This window comes from Myotis myotis, unplaced genomic scaffold (assembly GCF_014108235.1).
Source record: "Myotis myotis isolate mMyoMyo1 unplaced genomic scaffold, mMyoMyo1.p scaffold_m19_p_2, whole genome shotgun sequence".
Taxonomy (NCBI): domain Eukaryota; kingdom Metazoa; phylum Chordata; class Mammalia; order Chiroptera; family Vespertilionidae; genus Myotis; species Myotis myotis.
This window is the reverse complement of record NW_023416324.1, coordinates 175306447-175328947: the sequence shown is the minus strand read 5'-3', so window position 1 is coordinate 175328947 and position 22501 is coordinate 175306447. Positions and strand designations below refer to the sequence as shown.

The following is a 22501-nucleotide window of genomic DNA, read 5'->3' as shown; positions in this document are numbered from 1 at the left end:
AACCTTCACTGGATCCCCATTGCCTACTGAATAAAGTCCAGACCCTTATCCTTATATGTAAGACCTATTTCATTTATTCTACCTTTTCTTTCAAAAGACTATCATATATATATATATATATATATATATATATATATATATATATATATATATTACAACAAGGGGTTCCCCCCTGAACTTCACATAAAGGAAGTGTACTTCCTTCCTCCAAGTCCTTACATACACTGCTTCCTCTGCCCAGATGTCCTTCTCTCCCTCTCTGCCTGTAGAGTCCTACCTTCTTAAACACCCAGCTCCATCCAGCCTGGCCAGCGTAGCTGAGGGGTTGAGTGAAGGCCTATGAACCATGAGGTCAAAGTTCAATTCCTGGTCAGGGCACATGCCCAGGTTATGGGCTCCATGCTAAGTGTGGGGCCTTTAGGAGGTGGCCAATCTCCTCATTGATATTTCTATCTCTCTCTCCCTCTCCCTTCCTCTCTGAAATCAATAAAAATATATATATTTTAAAAAACAGCTCCAGTGCCATCTTTTCCACTTGCCCCAACTAAATGAAGACAAGATAAAAGGTCATGCTCACCGGTACTTTCATTTTAAATTCATCTTGATAGTATTTAATTCCAATGTCAGTGACTGTCCTCTGGATAAAGCGAGATGGACGAAGGATGAATATGAGCTGCAAGTTTCCAGGAAATGCTACCTGGAAGGGTCATGAAAAGTGTCAGGGTAAATATCACATTCACTGGACTCCTCTTGCCTAAGATCACAAATGACAAAGTTAAGGTGGACACCATGGATGCCAAAGAATTTGAATACATTTCACATTTCAGAGCTAAAGAGATCTTAGAGATCAGATAATCCAAACCACTCCATAAAAACCAAACTAAATCAAACACACAAAAAATGGTTCTGATTATTAAAACAATTCATACTATTTATTGAAAAGTTGGGAAATAAAATTATACATTAGAAAAAGAAAACCACTTATGATCTCATAGCCATTTTTAATATTTTAACTGAATTACTTATAAGCTATTTTCTCTGCTTAAACATTTTTATCATGGTTAAACTCATATTATAGAAATATTTTGTAACCTACCCTTTTCATTAAATACCATGAGCTTTTATGCTTGATATTAAAAATTATTTAGAAATATTTTTCATGGGTGCACAATTTATTTAACTATTACTTATTGCTAGTGATTTAGGCTTGTCCATATTTTTGCTATTGAAATAACACTGAAATGAACACCTTTATCCATATTTTGGAACATGTTTTTAAGATAGCTTCCTGGAAGAACTACTGAGTAAAAGGCTTAGTATTTTAGGGTTCTTGATGCATGTTATTGCCATGTTGCTTTCAGGAAGCATTGTCTTCATCTTGAGCTGAGGTCCTAAAAAATGAGATAACTCAGATTCATAGAACAACTTAGTGGCCAAGTTAAGAATCTCACTCTTCCTTTCCTCGTGGCTTTCTATTCTTCCAGTGGTTCCCAAAAGCAACCTCCCATGGTGCTTTTTAGAAAAAAGTATCTGGCCTTTGCCCTGGAATGTTCTGATTCATTAGGACTTAAATGAAGTCCAGGTATCTGTATTTTCAATAAGTGCATGAAGAGATTCTGATTGGTAGCCAGGGATCCTGCACTACGGTATCTTTTATGCATACAGTGATCGATGTGATTCTTGGACAAATTAGTCTCAAGTATTAGATCAGTGGTTCTCAACCTTGGCTGCACATTAGAATCACCTGGGAATCTTTAAAATCCTGATTTCTGGGCCTCATCCTCCAGAAATTCTGTTTCTTTGTTACTAATGTTGTGGCCTCACTCCATAACAAAGAAACAGAATTTCCGGAGGATGAGGCCCAGAAATCAGGATTTTAAAAAGATTCCCAGGTGATTCTAATGTGCAGCCAAGGTTGAGAACCACTGTATTAGATGATTCAAGTGTCTGCTATGGACCTTGAGAAATCAGAGCTCCTCAGAGGTCAGACCTCTGGAATAGCCATGGGTGCTGTCAAGTGTCCAAATCATCAACCATCGTTGTAGTGACCTCCCCCAAAAATCCTGTAACCAAAACTAAACCAGCGAGGTCAAACAATCCACGCACAAAGGAAGGGAGACTTCCCTTCTCCCATGTTTGAAATGCAACGTCCTAAACAGAACCTTGCGTTTTGTTATGTCACAGCAGGACATGAGCAGAGACACTCCTGGTGTGTGGCTGAGGCTCTACAGCAATCTGAGGGAAACGCTGTGTGCGTGCAGATCTGTGTGTGTGACTGCCTCTGCAAGGAGGCATAGGTGAGACTTCAAATGTCCCTCTCCTGCCTGGGCCTCTGTACACACATTACCACCCTGCCACATCCCATCCTCCTCGGCCAGTCCTGACTGCCCCAGGGAGTCCATGCTTTGGTGGAAATGCTGGCATGGTTTGCCCTGTGGTGTCTCTGCCTGCCCATGTGACCGAGTTCTCTGGTCTGAGGTCCCTACAGAGAAAGGATACATCTACTTGCTAAAAGGCAACAAACAGGGATAAAAATCAGGCTAATGAGATAAAAAAGGAAGCCCATCCAAGGTTGCACAACTTAATGCCAAAAGTAAGTACACCTTCAATCAAGCTACTTAAATATCATTTTGTCTGGCTTAGCCTGTGTCTTTCTGATATGTGAAAAAATAATTTGAATACTGAAAAGAAGACTGTTTTAAAGTGGGTGGCCCCCAAAGTAAACTCTAAGACAGGATTTGGGTATAAAGAGTTTATTGAGGAGGCGATCCCAGGCAGCACATGAGGAAGTTGGGGAGCGGGGGCGAGACAGTGATGGCTAGAGAGCCAATACATCAAAACAGGGCCTGCTCTGGGCAAGAAGGCTGGGAGGCCCTGGCTGGTGTGGCTCAGTTGGTTGAGTGTCATCCCCATGCACCAAAAGGTTGCCGGTTCAATTCCGGGTCAGGGCACATGCCTGGATTGCAGGAGGCAGCAGATCGATGTTCTGCGCTCACATCGATGTTTCTCTCTCTCAGTCCGTCTCTCCACCTCTCTCTCTCTAAAAATCAATAACACTTTGTGTGGTTTTTGTTATTGTTTTTTTTTTGAAGGGCTAAAAGCCTCTGAGATGCTATATGGAATATACCTCAGAAGTGTCCCACTGAAGCTGGGGTATTTATCCACCAACTTCTATGACTCAATAGCTGTAGGTCACTCCTGGGGCATTAACTTCCCAGGATTCTCTACCTACCCCTCTTCAATGACCACAGAAAGAGGTAAAGTAGAGAGACTCAGGAAGCCTCTGACATGGAAAGGAATTCTCTGCAGTGACCTTCAGGTGGCAGAGAGGATATGGGTGTGACATAACAAAGACCTTCCCAAAATTTGGCATAAAATAATCACCTTTTCCCTGTGACTTTGATATGAAATAATTTGAATAGAATATGTAAATTACTTTTATTTAAAAAAGCACAAAAATAAATATTTACAGCTATTCGTGTCAAGGATGCTTTTATGGAGCTCCACTTGTCCCTTCGTCTGTCGATAACAATGACGAACCCGATGCCGGCAGCCTCCACACTGCAAAAGAGGGAGGTCAGTGTCAGAGACCAGGTGAGACACACGGGTTCTGGGCGTTTCCTCAGGGGATGCAGTCTACAGCCTCCATGGCGCTCCAGGATCATGTGTAAACGCCCTGCATGGCACAAGGGAATAACTGGGTCTGGCTTCCCTGACAAAGGAACCATCTCCTCATCCCAGCTGGCAGCCTAAACAGCACAGAGATAGCTGGTGTCTCAAACCCTCTCACGGCCTCTGTTTCTGGCTGGCAAAGTATGAAACACCCAAGAGCACACATGCTCATGCCTGAAAGAAGATGCAAGTGTCAGTTGAATACCACATGTCCCAGTGTAGGCGGAGGACCTCAAGGCGGAGCTCTGCCATCTCCCCACTCCCAAGACTGGCATTCAGGGAGCTGTCAATGTCCTCCCTAGGGGTCATTCCGAGAGGTGCTCAGAAATAACACGGGTCAATGGGAAAAACAACTCCCTCCCAGTGCCTGGCCATAAACGGCCAGCAAACCATGTGTGTGAGAAGGTATCTTCATTAAGACCAAAAGGAAGCTGCCTGGTCTCCTCTTAAGACCCCACAATATTCTCACAAAATCCTTTTAAACTGAAGTCCTACAAGGGAAAACTTTTTTTCTCTGTTTGGGAGGAAGTAGAGAGGAAAGAGCAAGGGCTTTGGGGCCTGGTTCCAATCCTAGTGCTGCCACCTACTGGCAATGAGACGCTGGGGAGATCACTTACCTCTAAGGCTCAGTTTCCTCATCTGTAAAATGAGAACACCACCACCAACAGTAATGTGGTTGAAAGCACATTTTCTGAAGCCAGACTGCCAAGGTTTGAAACCTGGGCTTCTCCCATTTATAGACTGTGTATTTTAGAGGGGACATTACTTAGTCTCTATAGCTTCTCAGACTCCTCATTTGTAAAACAATAATAGTACCTATCTATAGGGTTGATGTGAGGATTAAGTGAATATGTAAAATATTAAATGAGATGTATAAAATGCTCAGAACAATGCCTGGCATGTGATAATACTGTATAAGTACTATTATTACTATTTCTTATGTGCTTGTTATGGAGAAGATAAGACATAAAGTATACAAAAAGGATCTGACCTATAATAAACCTTCAATAATTCTCTAATATTAGGAAAAGGTAAGCTTTGCTCTAAAAAGTTTTTGTAGGTGAATAAGGCAGAAGATCTAAGCAAAATCTGTAAGAAAATGTAAGTACTTATCTGAAGTAAGCATCACTAGGCCAGCCCATTACCACAGCCCCATACTGACCCAGCCTTTCTTACTGAGAACATTTTCCAGGAGGGGTGGGCTCACTGGGTGGGAGAGGGAGAGATTGGAGATTATGAATGGAAAGTGGCCAGGATTTGAGGGGGGTGGTTGTCAAGAAGAAAAACCTCAGAGAGGGAACCCCAGAAGTCTTTATGGACATTCTACTTTAATGTTTGTGACCTGTACCCCACAAGTGTAGGTGAGACTCCAGGAGGCTGGCAGAGAATAGCTACTGCACATGTGAGAACTGATGAGAAATTCTGAAACGTGCACATTCTGGAGATAGACAACTGGTGTTTAGGCCCAGCCAGAAGAGACAGACTTTGATGAACACCCTGTGTATTCAGGTGAAACTCTTATAAAGGCCACATTCTAGCACACATGAAATACCATCAGAGTTGCCATAGGATTAAGGCTATACTCTAGGGGTAAGGACAAAACAGAAGTTTTGGAGTTGCCCTAAGAAAACCTAAAACCAGATCCCAGAAATATCAAGGTGATCCACCAGTAATTTAACTGCCTGGCAAATCAAGATCTAATATTATTTGTAAGTAAATAAGCCTCCACAACATATCATCTACCATATCCAGCATAAAATTAAAAAATGAATGGAACTGCAAAGCAGCAGGGAAAAGAAACCAATAATCAAGAGATAAAATAGTCAATAGATACTGTCTCAAATATGTTTTTGTAGCTGGCAGACAAAAACTGCAAAATAACTATGATCAATATGCCATATTGGTGGATACACAAAGTGGATTAAAAGCTGCATTATTTCAACAGAGCATAATTAAAATCTATAATAAAGAATCAAGTGGACCTTCTGTAATTACAAAACATCAATACCTGAAATTACGAATGCAGATTTAACAGCAGACTGAACACAAAAGAAAGAGCTAAATGTGTTCTGACTCCAAAATATCAGAAAAGTATTGTGAATGTGGTATTTTTCTTAACTATATGGTATGTAAACAGGTAAATATATATAGTTGATATCTGTATACTTTGCTATATGCAAATTATACCTCAGTTTAAAAACTGAGTGAATCCAATAAATTCAACTTGTGAAAAAAAGAACTTGTCAAGCTATGAAATAAGAACTGAGTCCAACGTAGGGCAACCAATCATTCCAGTTTGTCCAGGACTGAGGAGTTTCTTGGGACACAGAACTTTCAGTGCTAATATGGAAAACCAACACGATTGGGAACCATAATTCAAATACCTAATTCCAAACACTAATATGATGATCACTGGCATACTGCTTTTGGGGCTTCTTACAGAAGGAAATCAAACTACTCTTTTTAAAAAATATATATATATATTATTGATTTTTTACAGAGAGGAAGGGAGAGGGATAGAGAGTTATAAACATCAATAAGAGAAACATCCATCAGCTGCCTCCTGCACACCCCCTACTGGGAATGTGCCCACAACAAAGGATGCTGCATGCCCTTGACCGGAATCGAACCTGGGACCCTTCAGTCTGCAGGCCGGTGCTCTATCCACTGAGCCAAACCAGTTAGGGCCAAACTACTCTTTAGGATCACTCATGTTTACTGACAGTTACGCTTTTGAAGAGCAGTGCTCAAGGTTGTTCCTGGTATAGGAGTAAAAAATGATTGACCTATGGTTTATTATTTGTTTGTTTTTAATATTATTCTAAATTCAGAAATAAAGAATTCATGATGCTTTCCAGTTTTCAGCATCTCTTGGCATCTTCATTGGCAAAATGGTGGGCTGGCACAAGTTTGTCTCAATCACTCCTTTCAGCTTTGTCATTCTATGGTTCTCTAATTCTATATAGTGACTTCAAGTCCCCGCTGCTCGAGACACACCTGATATTTCAGTTTCCTCAATAAACTCTATTAATTGCCAGGCTGGAGTAGCCTGACATTTTCTTCAGTCTTTTCCTGCCCTCCACATATGGAGTAGATTTTTCAGTCTCAGAACTTTTTTCTGGGTCTGAGTTTATGAACAAGAAGTCAATCTTAAAAGGCTATATACTCTATGATCCCAATTATATACCATTCTGGAAACAACAACAAAACTATGAAGACAGCAAAAGGATCAGTGGTTGCCAAAGGTTGGGGACATGGGAAGGATGAACAGGCAGAGCACAGAGAATGTTTAGGGCAGTGAAACTATTCTGTATGATATTATAATGGTATATACATGTCATTTACTTTTGTCCAAACTCATAGTATCCTATCTAATAAAAAGGGAATATGCTAATTGACCTTCACACTGTCGCAAAGATGGCAGCACCCACAGCCAATAAGGAGGGAATATGCTAATTGACTGTCCCACCCTCAAAGATGGCAGCGCCCTCGGCTACAAGATGGTGGCACCCAGTCCCCTCAGCCCTGCCAGGGCGGCAGGCATGCCTGTCTCCGGAGCCCCCCAGTTCCCTCAGCCTCCGAGCCACCCAGGGCCTCCCAAGGCTCAGGTAACCAGCGCCAGCCAAGGTTTGCTCTGCGGGCAGTGGCAGCAACAGAGGTGTGATGGGGGCGTCGCCTTCCCCTGATCACCAGGTCGCCTCCTGCCCCTGAGGGCTCCCAGACTGTGAGAGGGGGCAGGCCGAGCTGAAGGACCCTCCCTCCAGTGCATGAATTTTCATGCACCAGGCCTCTAGTCCTATAAATAAAAGGCTAATATGCAAACTATCCCCTCGACCAGGAGTTCAACCAGGGGGCGAGGCCGGCCCACCAACAGCACACAGCCTCCCCAACCCCCTACCCTGGCCCGATGGGCCCTGATCAGGGCGGGCTGGCTGGACCCTACCTGTGCATGAATTTGTGCACCAGGCCTCTAGTGTACAATATCAAGAGTGAACACCAATATAAACTATAGACTTTGTGTGTCGATGTAGGTACATCAGTTGTAACAATGTACCACTCTGGAATGGATGTTAATGGTGAGGGAGGTTTGCCTTGGGAGATAAGGAATAGATGGGAAATTTCTGAATGTTCCACTCAATTTTGCTGTGAACTTAAAACTGCTCAAAAAAAGTCTATTTTATAAAAATATTTTAGATGATGAAAATTCCTCCAAAAAATTAGTAATTAAGCAAACAAACAAACAAACACATACTATAACATAGCTCTCCAAACAATTACAAACAGGCAGAGATCAGAGATAATTCATAACCTTAAACATTTATATCAATAAAATAAAAATGAAAATATAATTTTCAACTCAAAACAATGACAAAAATTAAGCAAACTGAAAGAAAGTACAAGAAAGAAGATATTAAAGATAAAGGGAGAAATGAATAAGATAGAGAAGAGGAAGGCAATAGACCTAAGTAATATCTAAACACTGTTCTTTGTCCTGCGTATCTTGTCATTCTCTTCTTTGACTGTACCAATTCTTCCTGGTTCTGTGTCATGAACCCTCTGCCAACTGCCCATAAAGATTTTGCAACTGGGCAGGGCTCTGATGCCTGGTAACCACTGTGACACTGAAGAAATTATGAATTTTGATAAATAGGAACCTAAAATGGAAACTGGACAATAAGGTCAAATTCCCCTTTCAGGCTTTCCCCCTTGTCTCTGTTTTATGTTGAAACCCAAGGGTGAGGCAGCGAGACAGTCTGAGCAAATGCTAGGAAGAGGAAAGGGGAATGACTGGTCAAGGGGGCACTCTTTCTCAAGGGACAAACAGCATTCCAGGAAAGAAAAATACTCCCAAGTTTACCAGCAATTATATAAGGAACACAGAACAGAACAAAGAAATCAGGGCCAAAAAGTAGCCCCTTGTCTTGTCTTATCTTCTACATCTGTGAGGTAAGGCTTTCCACCCCTCGATGCTTCTCTCTACCCTGGTTCAGATGGCATCCAATGTACAGTCCTCCGTGCGACTCCAAAGAGCTGCAAGTACAAAATGAGAGTCACCCACTTCATTTAGCACAAGACTACATCCAGGGATTCAGTCAAATTAGACAGTGAGATTGAAATAAATATAATTGAGGGCCATGGGTACCTGCGGCCCACCTCCCTGCTGTCTTCTTTACTGCGCCCCACAGAAGGAGAAAGTACTCAGCTGATGGGTGATTGTTTTGGATGCAACTGAGCCAAGGAGGGAGACCAAGTTCAACTCCATATAACCCTGGGGGTCAATGCAGGAGTGAGGAAATGGGGTTCTTCTTTCTCTGCCAGTGTCCACCTTCTCGCCCCATAAAAATGCTTTTAGATTGAAATGAATCATATCATACTGGAAATTTGACCAACATTACTTCTTGAGAACCTACTATGTGCCGGGCACTAGGTTAGGGCTACAGATTGAAAAAAAGAAACAAAGAAACATTGCCCCACTCCCCCCATCTTGAGTTCACAGTCTAATGGAAGAGGTAGAAATCATTTCCATCTACTATGGTGTTTACAAGGGGTAAGCTTTGGATTCTGTGGAAATAAAAAGTCTGGGTGAGCAGGGTTGGGGTCAGGGACGGTTTCCTTGAAGAAATGACATCAGACTGAGTGTTGACGAATGTGTAGGAGTTAAGCCAGTCCTAGAAGTATGGGAAAGGCATTCCTACAGAGAGAACAGCACCAGCCAAGCGTGTCCTAATGGACACCATATGTGGGGATGGGAGGAGGACAGGAAGAGAAATGGTGAAATAGAATTTAAGTAATGAACTTTGAAGAAGTGCATTAAAAATAAACCCATAGCCTCCTCTCAAAAAGTAAGGAGGGTAAAAAAACAAAAATAGTCTTTGGAGTCGATTTGGTTAAAGCAAACTAAGCAACTTCCTAATCTCTGGTGGCCTTTCAATCACTAGGCTGGCATTGACCTCTAAATCTCAGGCAGCAGATGGAAAGCAAGTGCAATAGCGTGCACACACACACACGCACACACACGCACACACACGCACACACACACACACACAGAAAGGGAGGGCAGGAGGGTGGGAGAGAGAGGGTGGCACGGGGGGAGAGAGAGAGAGAGAGAGCACTGTTGTCTAAATCCTACGTGCACTGCATGAACAGAACTGATACTTACTTATCATTGTTTTCTAGTCTCATTCCCCATCCCTTGTCTGTGACTGATGGATAAGAGAAATGGTACACTCTACATGCCAGTGTGAGCTGTGCTCATGGAAGATTCCATCTCAACCCAGCCCTGCCACATGGGGAATGTGGAATAAAGCCAGTGACTAAGAAGGCAACAGAACACTGTGTCTAGCTCACCTGGGGATGCTAGTCAGGTAGGTCATGACATTCAGAAAGTCCTCATCTGAGATGTGTTTGAAGCCCACAAACTCTGGGAAAGTGATGATTGGGGCACCATCTTTCCCTCGGCCTCCTGCAACAAAAGTGGGTGGTCAAGATGTTAGCACAATGTTTTCATGTCACGCCTCTGCAGGTCAAAGTCTCTGACTAATATCAAGGCAGGAGATGTGTATTGGCTTCCCCTTTTCTATCTATATTACTTCAAAGTATAACGTGGAAAGGCTGACACTGAACTATTTTAAACAAGTCTCTCTTCTCCTTCATGCTTGCTCAGTGGTAATGTGAGAATTTTATTTTTGAATCCTTTGAAGATAGTTACTGTATAAAAGGTAATACTGACTTAATTATTTAACATGGGTAGAATAGTAAAGAACGCCACAAATACATAATACTTCTGTTCATTTTTGTAGTCACTAAATTAAAAAGTTAAAATGGTAATTGGGAGAGTTAACTCTAAAATCAGTAACCTGGTTGAAATCCTGCTTTGCCACTTAATTTCTATGTGATTTTAGGCAAGACACTTAACCTAAGTAGGATATATATATGTAATACTTGCACCTACCTCAAAAGGTGTTGTGAGAATTAAGTGAAAACATAAGAAAAGCACCTTAGCAGAGTGCTTGCTGCATATAGGTACTCACTAAATAGTGAGCATTATGGTTATTACTGTTAATGGAGGCACAATAAGCTGCCGGCACTTTGATAAGTTATAAACAGGGATATAAGACATCCCTGTGAGAATAAAAATGTACAATTAACATTTAAATATTTAGCTCACTGGAGCAGAGGCCACCAGGTTAAATTGAATAGATTATATTTTCCCATCTCCTAGCAGCTAGATGTAGCCACATGACTAAATTCTAGCTTCATGGTTCCTGTGTCAGGCACCCAGGGAACCACAGTGAACTCACAGAGGCACCATGAATAGTTTAAATTTTTAGGGGAAAAGCAATAGTTGGCATCTGTCACCTGCTCTGCATGGTATTAGCTTGTGATAGTTCATAGTTTCAACATTAAATCACACTAAATTCTTTTGACTAGCACTGTATCTTTGTGAAGGTGGGTTTGGAGTGGCTGCTGGGATAAAAGCAAGTGCAGGATGAAAGTGAGTGTAGAACAGGAAGGGAGGCTGGTGATGTCTAGTTTGATTCCAAGGTTGGAGAGCACTGTAGCTACCAAAGAATGAAATTCTTAGTATTATTTATAAATATTTATAAGACATGAAATTTATAATATTATTTATAAATATTTATAAGAATGAAATTCTTAGTATTATTTATAAGACAGCTACTAAGTTTTTAAAATGTGAAGACTTAAGTTGTTTTAACTGTTCGGTATTGGTTTTGGACAAAAAGGGCTGTAAAAAATTCCTGAGACTAGCTGCTCTGAAAAGCCATGTTTGCATTGTTTCTGTGGCTGCCTCGCTCTTTGCCAGAGTCCTCCATCTCTCGCTTTAAAAAAAAAAAAAATCCGGAGAAACCAAGACGGCGGCATAGGTAAACACCGGAGAATGCTGCCTCGAACAGCCACTTCAAAAATACAACTAAAAGACGGAACGGACATCATCCAAAACCACAGGAAGGCTGGCTGAGTGGAAATTCTACAACTATAAGGAAAGAGAAAAGCATACCGAGACTCAGAGGAGGCGCAGTGCAGAAGTAAAATACTAAGGTACAGAGGCACACACGGAGTGGGCTAGCAGCTAAGGGTGCGGTTGTCGTTTTCAATCGGGAGGGAGTCTCAGGCTCTGAGCTCCAGTTCCGAGCGACTCTCTGGGGACCCAGACTCAAACGGGAGAAGCGGGACTGTCTGGCATCGGTCGGAACTCGAGGGCAGCTTTCTCTCGGAGAGGCTTGCAGTGATTGCCGAGACACTGAGAAGCAGCAGGGCCTCTGAGAGCAGCCATAACTGCTAGCCCCACCCTGTTGATCCCATGGGACCTGCTCCACCCAAGCCCTGCAGGGAGGCTTTTGCTGGATAGCCTCAGGCAAAGGCTAGATTAGCACCTCCCTAGAGATCCAGGAGCCAGGAAACACAGAGGTCAGAGTGGGACCATCCAGTTTGCAGCTCCATGGAACCATAAAGGACACACTCAGGGGGCAGACTCAGTGAGCACCAAAGCCCCATTGGAGCAAGTCTTGCCCTGGAGAGGTGTCTCCAGCACAGAAGTTCTCCCACTGCAGACACAGCTGATTCTCACAGCCAATTGGCCTGGAGGTCAATTCCTCCCAGTGATTCCTACAACAATCAAGGCTTAACTACAACAAGAGTGTGCACAAAGCCCACAAGGGGGTGCACCAAGAGTGTCCTCCTCAGGTAATTGGGGAGGCTGGGCCCTAGAGGACACTTAGCACAGAAAACCACTTTATCAACACAGGGAAGCACAAAAAATGCAGAGACAAAGAAAAAGGACACAAATGACAGAAATGGTGGAAAGCAAACTACTGGATATAGAGTTCAAAACCACACTTTTAAGGTTTTCCAAGAATTTTCTAGAAACTGCCAATAAACTTAATGAGACCTACAAGAAATCTAATGAGACCCTCGAAGTTGTGATAAAGGACCAACTAGAAATTAAGCATACACTGACTGAAATAAAGAATATTATACAAACTCCCTACAGCAGACTAGAGGATTGCAAGAATCAAGTCAACGATTTGAAATACAAAGAAGCAAAAAACACCCAAATGGAAAAGAAAAATGAAAAAAGAATCCAAAAATACGAAGATAGTCTAAGGAGCCTCTGGGACAGCTTCAAGCGTACCAACATCAGAATTATAGGGGTGCCAGAAGATGAGAGAGAGCAAGATATTGAAAACCTATTTGAAGAAATAATGACAGAAAACTTCCCCTACCTGGTCAAAGAAATAGACTTCCAAGTCCAGGAAGCGCAGAGAACCCCAAACAAAAGGAATCCAAAGAGGACCACACCAAGACACATCATAATTAAAATGCCAAGAGCAAAAGACAAAGAGAGAATCTTAAAAGCAGCAAGAGAAAGACAGTCAGTTACCTATAAGGGAGTACCCATACGACTGTCAGCTGATTTCTCAACAGAAACTTTGCAGGCCAGAAGGAAGTGGCAAGAAATATTCAAAGTGATGAATGCCAAGAACCAACAACCAAGATTACTTTATCCAGCAAAGCTATCATTCAGAATTGAAGGTCAGATAAAGAGCTTCACAGATAAGAAAAAGCTAAAGGAGTTCATCACCACCAAACCAGTATTATATGAAATGCTGAAAGGTATCCTTTAAGAAGAGGAAGAAGAAGAAAAAGGTAAAGATACAAATTATGAACAACAAATATGCATCTATCAACAAGTGAATCTGAAAATCAAGTGAATAATCTGATGAACAGAATGAACTGGTGATTATAATAGAATCAGGGGCATAGAAAGGGAGTGGACTGACTATTCTTGTGGGGGAAAGGGGTGAGGGGGATTTGGGAAGAGACTGGACAAAAATCATGCACCTATGGATGAGGACAGTGGGTGGGGAGTGAGGGAGGAGGGTGGGTTGGGAACTGGGTGGAGGGGAGTTATGGGGGGAAAAAAGAGGAACAAATGTAATAATCTGAACAATAAAGATTTAATTAATCAAAAAAATAAAATAAAATAAATAATAGATAAATAAATAAATAAGTAAATAAATTTTTTTTAAAAATCCGCTGCATCGGATCACCGTCCTGCCTCACATGTCGGACACGGCTGAGGACACCAGCTCTGAGATCACCACCAAGGACTTAAAGGAGAAGAAGGACATTGTGAGGAGGCAGAGAATGGAAGAGATGCACCTGCAAATGGGAACGCTATTGAGGAACATGGGGAGCAGGAGGCTGACAATGAGGTAGACGAAGAAGAGGAAGAAGGAGGGGAGGAGGAGGAAGAGGAAGGTGATGATGAGGAAGAGGATGGACATGAAGATGAGGAGGCTGAGGCAGCTACAGGCAAACGGCAGCATGATGATGTTGACACCAAGAAGCAGAAGACCGATGAGGATGTCTGGACAGCAAAAGAGGAAAAGTCAAACATTAAAAAAAAGGCCTTCGTGATATATTCACCCTCCACTTCCTGTCTCAGAACCCAAAGGTGGTCACCTTCGGAGAGACTTCACCTACCTGGGCACTGCCACCTGCAGATGGTACGCACTCACCACCACCCAACCAAAACCACAACGTATTTGCAATAGGGGAGGAGAAAAGAACCAAAAACTTCCAAGGCCCTGCTTTTTTTTCTTTTCTTGTCTTTTTTTTTAACATATTTTATTGATTTTTTACAGAGAGGAAGGGAGAAGCATAGAGAGTCAGAAACATAGATCAGCTGCCTCCTGCACACCCCCCACTGGAGATGTGCCCACAACTAAGGTACATGCCCTTGACCGGAATAGAACCAGGGGCCCTTCAGTCCACAGGCTGACACTCTATCCACTGAGCCAAACCAGTCAGGGCTGCTTTTTTTCTTAAAATTATTTTATAAAGGAAAGTTTGTTTGCACTTTTTATTTACATTTTATATTTTTGTACCTATTGGTAGGGATCGGCCATTTTTAATGATCTTGGGATGACCAAACCAGCCTTTGGAGCATTCTCTGTCCTACTGTTGACTTTACTTGTGGTGTGACCATGTTCATTATAATCTCAAAGGAGGAAAAAAATAACCTTGTATAAAAAAGCAAAAACAACAACAACAACAAAAAATCCTATTCTGAGCATTCCAGTAACTTTTTGTGCATGTACTTAGCTGTACTATAAGCAGTTGCTTTATATGAGATGGTTAAAAAGGCCAAAGATAAAAAGGTTTCATCTTTTCCCTTTTTTTATTGTTTTGTTTATGAAGTTGCTGTTTTTGGTCTTTTGTTAGCCTGTTTGATGTATGTGTGAAACGATGTTGTCCAACAATAAATGGGAATTTTATTTTGCTGAGTTAATTGTTCTAACAAAAAACAAACAAACAAACAATTACTGAGATACAAAAGAACTGAGAACGGAGACAATGGGAAACCTGTGCCCCAGCCATGGGGGTGAGCTGAAGCACTGTGAGTGCCTTCCAGGCTAAGCCCCGGGAGGGGAACCACGTTAAGAGGAATAATGGCTCCCAAGCATAGCCAACTGCTACCAACGTACAAAAGGTACAAAAGTTTGTACCTTTTAACCACCTTCACCCCTTTTCCCTCATCTCCCAGCCCCACCTCTGGCAATCACCAATCTGTGTTCTGTTTCTGTTGAGTTAAAATGGTTACTTAAATAAAACGATTGCATGAATTTCACATGTCTAAGAAACAGGTATCAGTGCAGGGTGTGGTTAGTGAGGATCGTGTGATTACATGCGTGTGGGATCAATGAAGAAATTATAGAAATCGAGAGACTAAGAAACGAAGGGGGGGGGGGCAGTCTACATGATGGCTCCACCATTACATGAACCCATCTGCTGCTCCAAGTCCACGCCTGATAAGCATCTTTTGCTTACACTCTAACATTCCACTTAAATCTGCTGCAGGGGAGAGAATGCGCTATTGAGCAAATAAGACTATTTGTATCACAGAAAGAGAAAGTCAGCAATGTGGTTACACAAGTCTCTTGTGAGTTTTGTTTCTGTGAGTGAGTCCTGCGCTCTCGGAGATACATCACTAACGAATGAAACACGTGAGATTTGTCTGGGTGGCTAGTCATTCTTCTCCGGGAAGGCCCTCTTTATCAATCCTGTATGCTTCTTTGAAAGTTTACACAAAATATCAAGCTTTGACAAGGAGAGGGAGCTACCTCTTTATGGTGACTGAAAACAATTTAGATCAGGGTCGTACCAGCTTTCTCCTAACATTCTTCCTCTTTGCAGTTTCACAATCAAAGGGGGTTCCAGAGAAACCAAAGTTAGGAGAATCTGCATTTCTCATAAGGCTAAGTTTAGATGCATTACAACACTGGATGAACTGCATAACCAATATTTGCCAAAAGAATGGCTAAAACATTCCAGGGGACCAAAAAGTGAAGTCATTAAATGGCGTAATGACTTCACTTTTTATCGTTAATTATGAATCAAAGCTATTCACACCTAAATGGAGAAAGGTAGGTGGAGTTTTCTTGTATATTGGTTAACAGCAACACTGAACACCAGAGAAGAGAGGCCCACCACCACCTCCCCAGCTCAACTGAGGACACCTCCTGCTGTTGAGTATTATTCATCTTAACAGACAGAAGCACTAAAGCAGCGGTTCTCAACCTGTGGGCCGCGACCCCTTTGGGGGTCGAACGACCCTTTCACAGGGGTTGCCTAAGACCATTGGAAAACACATATATAATTACATATTGTTTTTGTGGTTAATCACTATGCTTTAATTATGTTCAATTTGTAACAATGAAATTGGGGGTCACCACAACATGAGGAACTGTATTAAAGGGTCGCGACATTAGGAAGGTTGAGAACCACTGCACTATAGAAACAAAGCTGAGCCTCCCTACAGCATGGACAACCCACAACAAAGCATTCAGTGCCACCTGGTGAGGAAACGTGGAAATGCCAAAGGAAGAAAGTGCCGAAGTCCCATTCAAGGAAGATAAAGAAAACCAAACCCTTGTAACTGAGTAAAACGGTTACTTAAATAAAATAAACGGCACTCCTCCTAGTATAAATTTTACCTGTTGGTTAAATGGCACGAAAACTTCACCATACAGAAGAGAATTTGGAATGCTGGGAAATCCTATAGAAAGACGGTAAAGATCAACAATGGGAGAGACACGGAGGCAGTTACTGCTCTTTGCCTTCAAGTATCTATTTTCCCTTTCTCTTTCCCAAAAGAAGATTTTAACTGGAAAAAATGGCCGCCCCACTCTCTGGGAGGCACTTTGAAAATCTCGGGGCCTAGGATACTAAATGATCTGTCCTACATAATCAAGAATTGTCCCACACCCTATGTGATTTCTGAATGTCTACCTAGAATCTCAATGTAAGTGAAAAATCCATTTATAGTGATCTGATCCTAGATTCTAACTCTGCTTTCCATATAATCACAAAGGTTTTTTATATTTTTTCCAGTTTTATTAAAATACTAGAGGCCCGGTGCACAAAAATTGGGCACTGGTTGGGGGGGTGTCCTTCAGCCCCACTTGTGTCCTCTCACAGTCTGGGACCCCTCGGGAGATAATGAACTGCTGGCTTAGGGCCACTCCCGGGTGGCAGAGGGCAGGCCCAATCCCTAGGTGCCTGCCCCCCAGCTCCTGGTCGGGTTCAGAGCAGGGCCGATTGGGGAGTTGGGGTGCCGCCCCCTGTCATGCACAGAGCAGGGCAGATCAGGAGGTTGCGATGCCACCCTCAGTCACGCTCAGGGTAGGGCCTATTGGGGGGTTGGGGCACTGCCCCCTGTCACACTCAAGGCAGGATCGATGGGGAGGTTGTGGCACCACACCCTGTCACGCACAGAGCAGGGAGGATCACAGGGTTGTGGTGCCACCCCTGTCACATACAGAGCTGGCCTATCAGGGGGTTGGTGCGCTGCCCCCTGTCACACACAGAGCAGGGCCGATCAGGGGGTTGGGGAGCTCCCCCCTGTCACGCACAGAGCAGGGCCGATCAGGGGGGTTGGGGAGCTCCCCCCTATCATGCATAGAGCAGGGCCGATCAGGAGGGTGTGATGCCACCCTCAGTCACACTTAGGGTAGGGCCGATTGGGGGGTTGGGGCGCTGCCCCCTGTCACACTCAAGGCAGGGTTGATGGGTAGTTTGGGGCGCCGCCCCCTGTCAACCACAGAGCAGGGCCGATCAGGGGGTTGGGGCACTCCCCCCTGTCACACTCAGGGCAGGGCCGATGGGGAGGTTGTGGCTCCACCCCGTCACACACAGAGCAGGGCCAATCAGGGAGTTGGGGAGCTCCCCCCTATCAGGCACAGAGCAGGGCTGATCAGGGGGTTGAGGCGCCTTCCCCTGTCACGAACAGAGCAGGGCAGATAGGGAGGTTGTGGCCCCGCCCCCTGTCACACACAGAGCCGCAGGGCGATCAGGGGGTTTGGGTGCTGCCCCCTGTCACGCTGCTCCAGGGGCCAGGAGGCCTCGCGGCTCCGCTGATACCGGTGCTGGGAGGCATATTACCCTTTTACTATATAGGATAGAGGCCTGGTGCATGGGTGGGGGCCGGCTGGTTTGCCCTGAAGGGTGTCCTGGATCAGGGTGGGGGTCCTGCTTGGGTGCCTGGCCAGTCTGGGTGAGGGGATGATGGCTGTTTGCAGCTGGTCACACCCCCTTCAGGGTGGGGGTCCCCACTGGGGTGCCTGGCCAGTCTGGGTGAGGGGCTGAGGGCCGTTTTCAGGCTGGCGGGTGACTGAAGCTCCCAACCTCTCCTTTTTTCCTTTTTTTTTTTTATTCTTGGATTTATTTACCTTCTATGGCTGTCACTGGAGCTGAGAGCCAGCTTTAGCTGTGAGACCTCGGCTGCTGAAAGCAGGTTTCTGTGCTTTGTTTACCTTCAGTATTTGAAACTTTGTTGCGACTCCAGCTCTGAGATCCCGGCCGGCTGAAAACAGGTTTCTGGGGTTTTGTTTAGCTTCTATATTTGTAACAATGTTTCTTAGAGCGCAGCTCAGAGCCCAGCAGCTGCAGGCGGGGAACGTTGGCTTCCTCCGTCACTGGAACAAGCAAGCCTCCTGTTCGTGTCAGTAGCCTGGCTGCCGGCCGCCATCTTAGTTGGCAGTTAATTTGCATATCGCCCTGATTAGCCAATGGGAAGGGTAGTGAAGTTACGGCTAATTACCATGTTTCTCTTTTATTATATAGGATCATTGACAGCACTGTATTAGTGTAAGGTGTACAACATAATAATTTGATATATGCATATATTACAAAATGATCACCACAAAAAGTTTAGTTTATATCTATAACCTCACACAGTTACAACTTCTTTTCTTGTGGTGAGATTTTAAGATCTACCTTCTTAGCAATTTTCAAACATACAGTACAGTATTGTTAATTAGTCACCATGCTGTACATTACAACTCCAGAACCTATAACAAAGTTTGTACCTTTTAGCCACCTTCACCCCTTTCCCTCACCTTCCAACCCCACCTCTGGCAATCACCAATCTGTTTTCTGTTTCTGTGGAGTTCAATTTTTTTAGATTTCACATATAAGAGAGACTATAACGTATTTGTCTTTCTCTGTCTGACTTATTAGATAATGTCCCCAAGGTCCATCCATGTTGTCCAAAATTATAAAGTGTTCTTAAGCAGTTTTAATATATACTACTTTTCCAGGAATGCAACTACCCTATAAACTTAGGGAAGATACTACTTTACTTTGTTCCAAACTTGATCAACAATTGTTTACTCTTTCGGAAAATCGCTATGAAAGGACCTCTCAGGGCGTCTGATCACCCATACCACACCCCAGCATTTGCACCTGTCACATTCCTGATGACTCACACACAGGGACAAGCCCCTGACTATTTTATGATTATCTTCCTAGTGTAGCTAGAAATACATATTAAAACCCGTATTATTTTACTATGCTTACTTTCCTTTTATTTCTCCTTTACATTGCAGTTCACCTTTACATTTCTTTTTTTTAAGTTTTTTTAACTATATGAGTAAGTAGGGGGTGGCTATTCACCATCTGTGGACACACAGTTCACTCCATTTACCAGCTTCCCTTGCTGTTAAGGCATCCATATAACTGAGCCACGTTCAAGTCCACGGGACATGGAGTGTGCTGTTGCTAAGCTGAGGCTTTTGGGAAGCAGTAGGCTCACTGTCCCTGCCTGCTTTCAGGGTGCAGATAATAAGGCCATTGAATGGATAATAGAAATAAGAGCCACAAATAAAAGGAGCCTCCATTGTGAACCTTCACATGAGCCTTCACAGAGCTCAGCAGAATCTGCAAAAAGCCTGCAGCTGGACCATCACCCTCCTTGCTCAAATCAGAAAAAGGCACACTGCTGTGCCGGCAGAGGCCACAGCTGGGCTGCCACAGCGACGGGAAAGACCAAATCCCCCAAATCTCTGTTTTATAACCACAACTACACAGGCACCTGCTGACATCTGCTGCCTCTGCCAGGTAAAGAGGGACGGTTACAGGTTACAGACCAGCTGGCCTGCTCGTTCCAACCACGCACTGACTCCGAACCCCACGGCGGCTGATGTTCTAGCACACTTGTGGTGTTGCAAATGCTACCCCCGCTCATCCATGCTTCCTCTCACAAGAAGGGCAAACTTGATGACCAAAGGCAACAAGATGACCAAGGAAGCTCAGAAATGAAAGGATTGCCTTTGCCACGGTCAAAGTGCCTTTCCTCAAACAGAGGTGTCTCTTGGTCCCGTGTGAGTTCTCACAGTTCTATGTCCTACATTAAAGAGTGACAATTACCGCTTTCCCTGACTTCATTGTGGCATTATATACTGCATTCACTGTGAGCACGGCTTCCGTTAACTACAAAAACTGTATCACACTGAAAATTATTTTTGGTAATAAACTAAAATAAACATTGCTATTGGGATTAAAATATATCATGAATAAGAAGGTCAAACATGTGTTTGGAACGTACAATAGTAAGCATTTTTCACACATTATGTCATTTAATCCTCAAAATTTCAATGATTCCATTCATTATTCAAAAGAGGAAACAGGCCTAGAGAAGAAATTTGCCTAAGGTGATACAGCTAGTCAGTAGCAGAATCTAAATTCCTACTTAGGGCTGTTGGGTACCAGTTTGTTTCTCCTATTCTGCCTCTAAGAAATAAGAAAAGAAAGAAATGCCTCAATAATACTCAAAAGAGACCACTTTGGATCATTAAACATATAAGTTAATCATTCTCTGGACTCCTTCCCCAGATGAGCCATTGTGTAATTATATACTCATATACTGAGGCTTAGAGTTTGGGTGTAAAGCTGTAGGAATCCACCCTGCCCCACCCCATCATCCATTCCAGACCTTGATGCACACCAGTGGCCGAGGGGCCTTCTGTGGTGCAGGCCATGGCAGCAGTTGCCAGAAACCCAGAGACACTTCCCATCCTGCCTTTGGTGCTACACAATCCTAGGCTCCCTGTGCCAAAACCGGTTTGGCTCAGTGGATGGAGCGACGGCCTGCGGACTGAAGGGTCCCGGGTTCGATTCCGGTCAAGGGCATGTATCTGGGTTGCGGGCATATCCCCAGTGGGAGATGTGCAGGAGGCAGCTGATTGATGTTTCTCTCTCATCGATGTTTCTGGCTCTCTGTCTCTCTCCCTTCCTCTCTGTAAAAAATCAATAAAATATATTTAAAAAAAAAAAAAAAAAAAGCTGTAGGAATCCACCCTGCCCCACCCCATCATCCATTCCAGACCTTGATGCACACCAGTGGCCGAGGGGCCTTCTGTGGTGCAGGCCATGGCAGCAGTTGCCAGAAACCCAGAGACACTTCCCATCCTGCCTTTGGTGCTGCACAATCCTAGGCTCCCTGTGGGAGGCTATGAGAGGGCTCCCTCAGGAAGGTGGTTGGGCACTCCCTCCAGGGCCAGGACTGCGGTGCCTAGAGTGGTGATTCAACAATCAGACAGTCCTGCTTCACAGGACAGACCAGGAGGACTTGGATAATTCTGATGTGTTTCAGTCTCCGTTCTAAGCACTGGCAATGCAGGCAGAAATAAGAAACATGAGCACCCTGCACTTATGGAGCTTCCAGTGACCATGTGAGCAGTGACCAATGCGGAGGACAGACCAGAGCATTCACCAGGTATTCTGGAACGTATAGGAGGTCCCCACCTAGGATACTACTCTGGGGTGGGAGACAGACCTGAAAAACAAAGTTTAAATTTCCCTTAAACTCAGTAGAATAAGGAGTTTAGAGCAGATTAAATATAATTTAGGAAAAGAAAGAAACGTGACTTTTTTTACATCCCATTGTTATAGAGTAAAATCCACACTAACTACATATTCTCTCTACAATGTAACTAAGATGGCTTTGTTGCTTTTTTCAGATGAGCTATAAAAGATAAGGGTAGTGCCCGACTGGTGTGGCTCAGTGGTTGAGTGTCAACCTATGAACCAGAAGGTCACAGTTCGATTCCCAGTCAGGGCACATGCCCAGGCTGCAGGCTCCATCCCCAGTGGGGGGCATGCAGGAGGCAGCCAATCAATAATTCTCTCTCATCATTGATGTTTCCATCTCTCTCTCCCTCTCCCTTTCTTTCTGAAATCAATAAAAAAAAAAATTTTTTTTTCAAAGATAAGGATAGTGACTTGTTACCTTATTCCTCTGAGATATGTGTTAAGAACATCTAATCTCACTACCCCATGCTTCCAAGTTTGGTCTAACTATATTTTAGGGTTTGGTATGTACTTCCAGTTTCAGTAATTAATGTCATATCACCCTTCGCTAAGTGAATAAGAAAGAATAATAATCTAGTAATGACAACTTTTCAGGGCTGTGCCCAGGCTCAGAAAATTTCTAGCCTTTTATCAATACTAGCCTCTCTCTATT

At 43.6% G+C, this 22501-nt stretch overlaps 1 protein-coding gene across 3 annotated transcripts in view; it reads right to left on the bottom strand.

The window, feature by feature from the left end:
- MCF2L2 (MCF.2 cell line derived transforming sequence-like 2) overlaps positions 1-22501 on the bottom strand; it is a 219257-nt gene that overhangs the window by 156021 nt on the left and 40735 nt on the right. For all 3 annotated transcript variants that reach the window (XM_036350596.1, XM_036350595.1, XM_036350594.1), the window contains exons 3-5: positions 10021-10135; positions 3471-3561; positions 578-697 (exon numbers count right to left, since the gene is read on the bottom strand). In XM_036350596.1, coding sequence (XP_036206489.1) covers positions 578-697; positions 3471-3561; positions 10021-10135 — 326 coding nt within the window. The remainder of the gene's footprint in view (positions 1-577; positions 698-3470; positions 3562-10020; positions 10136-22501) is intronic.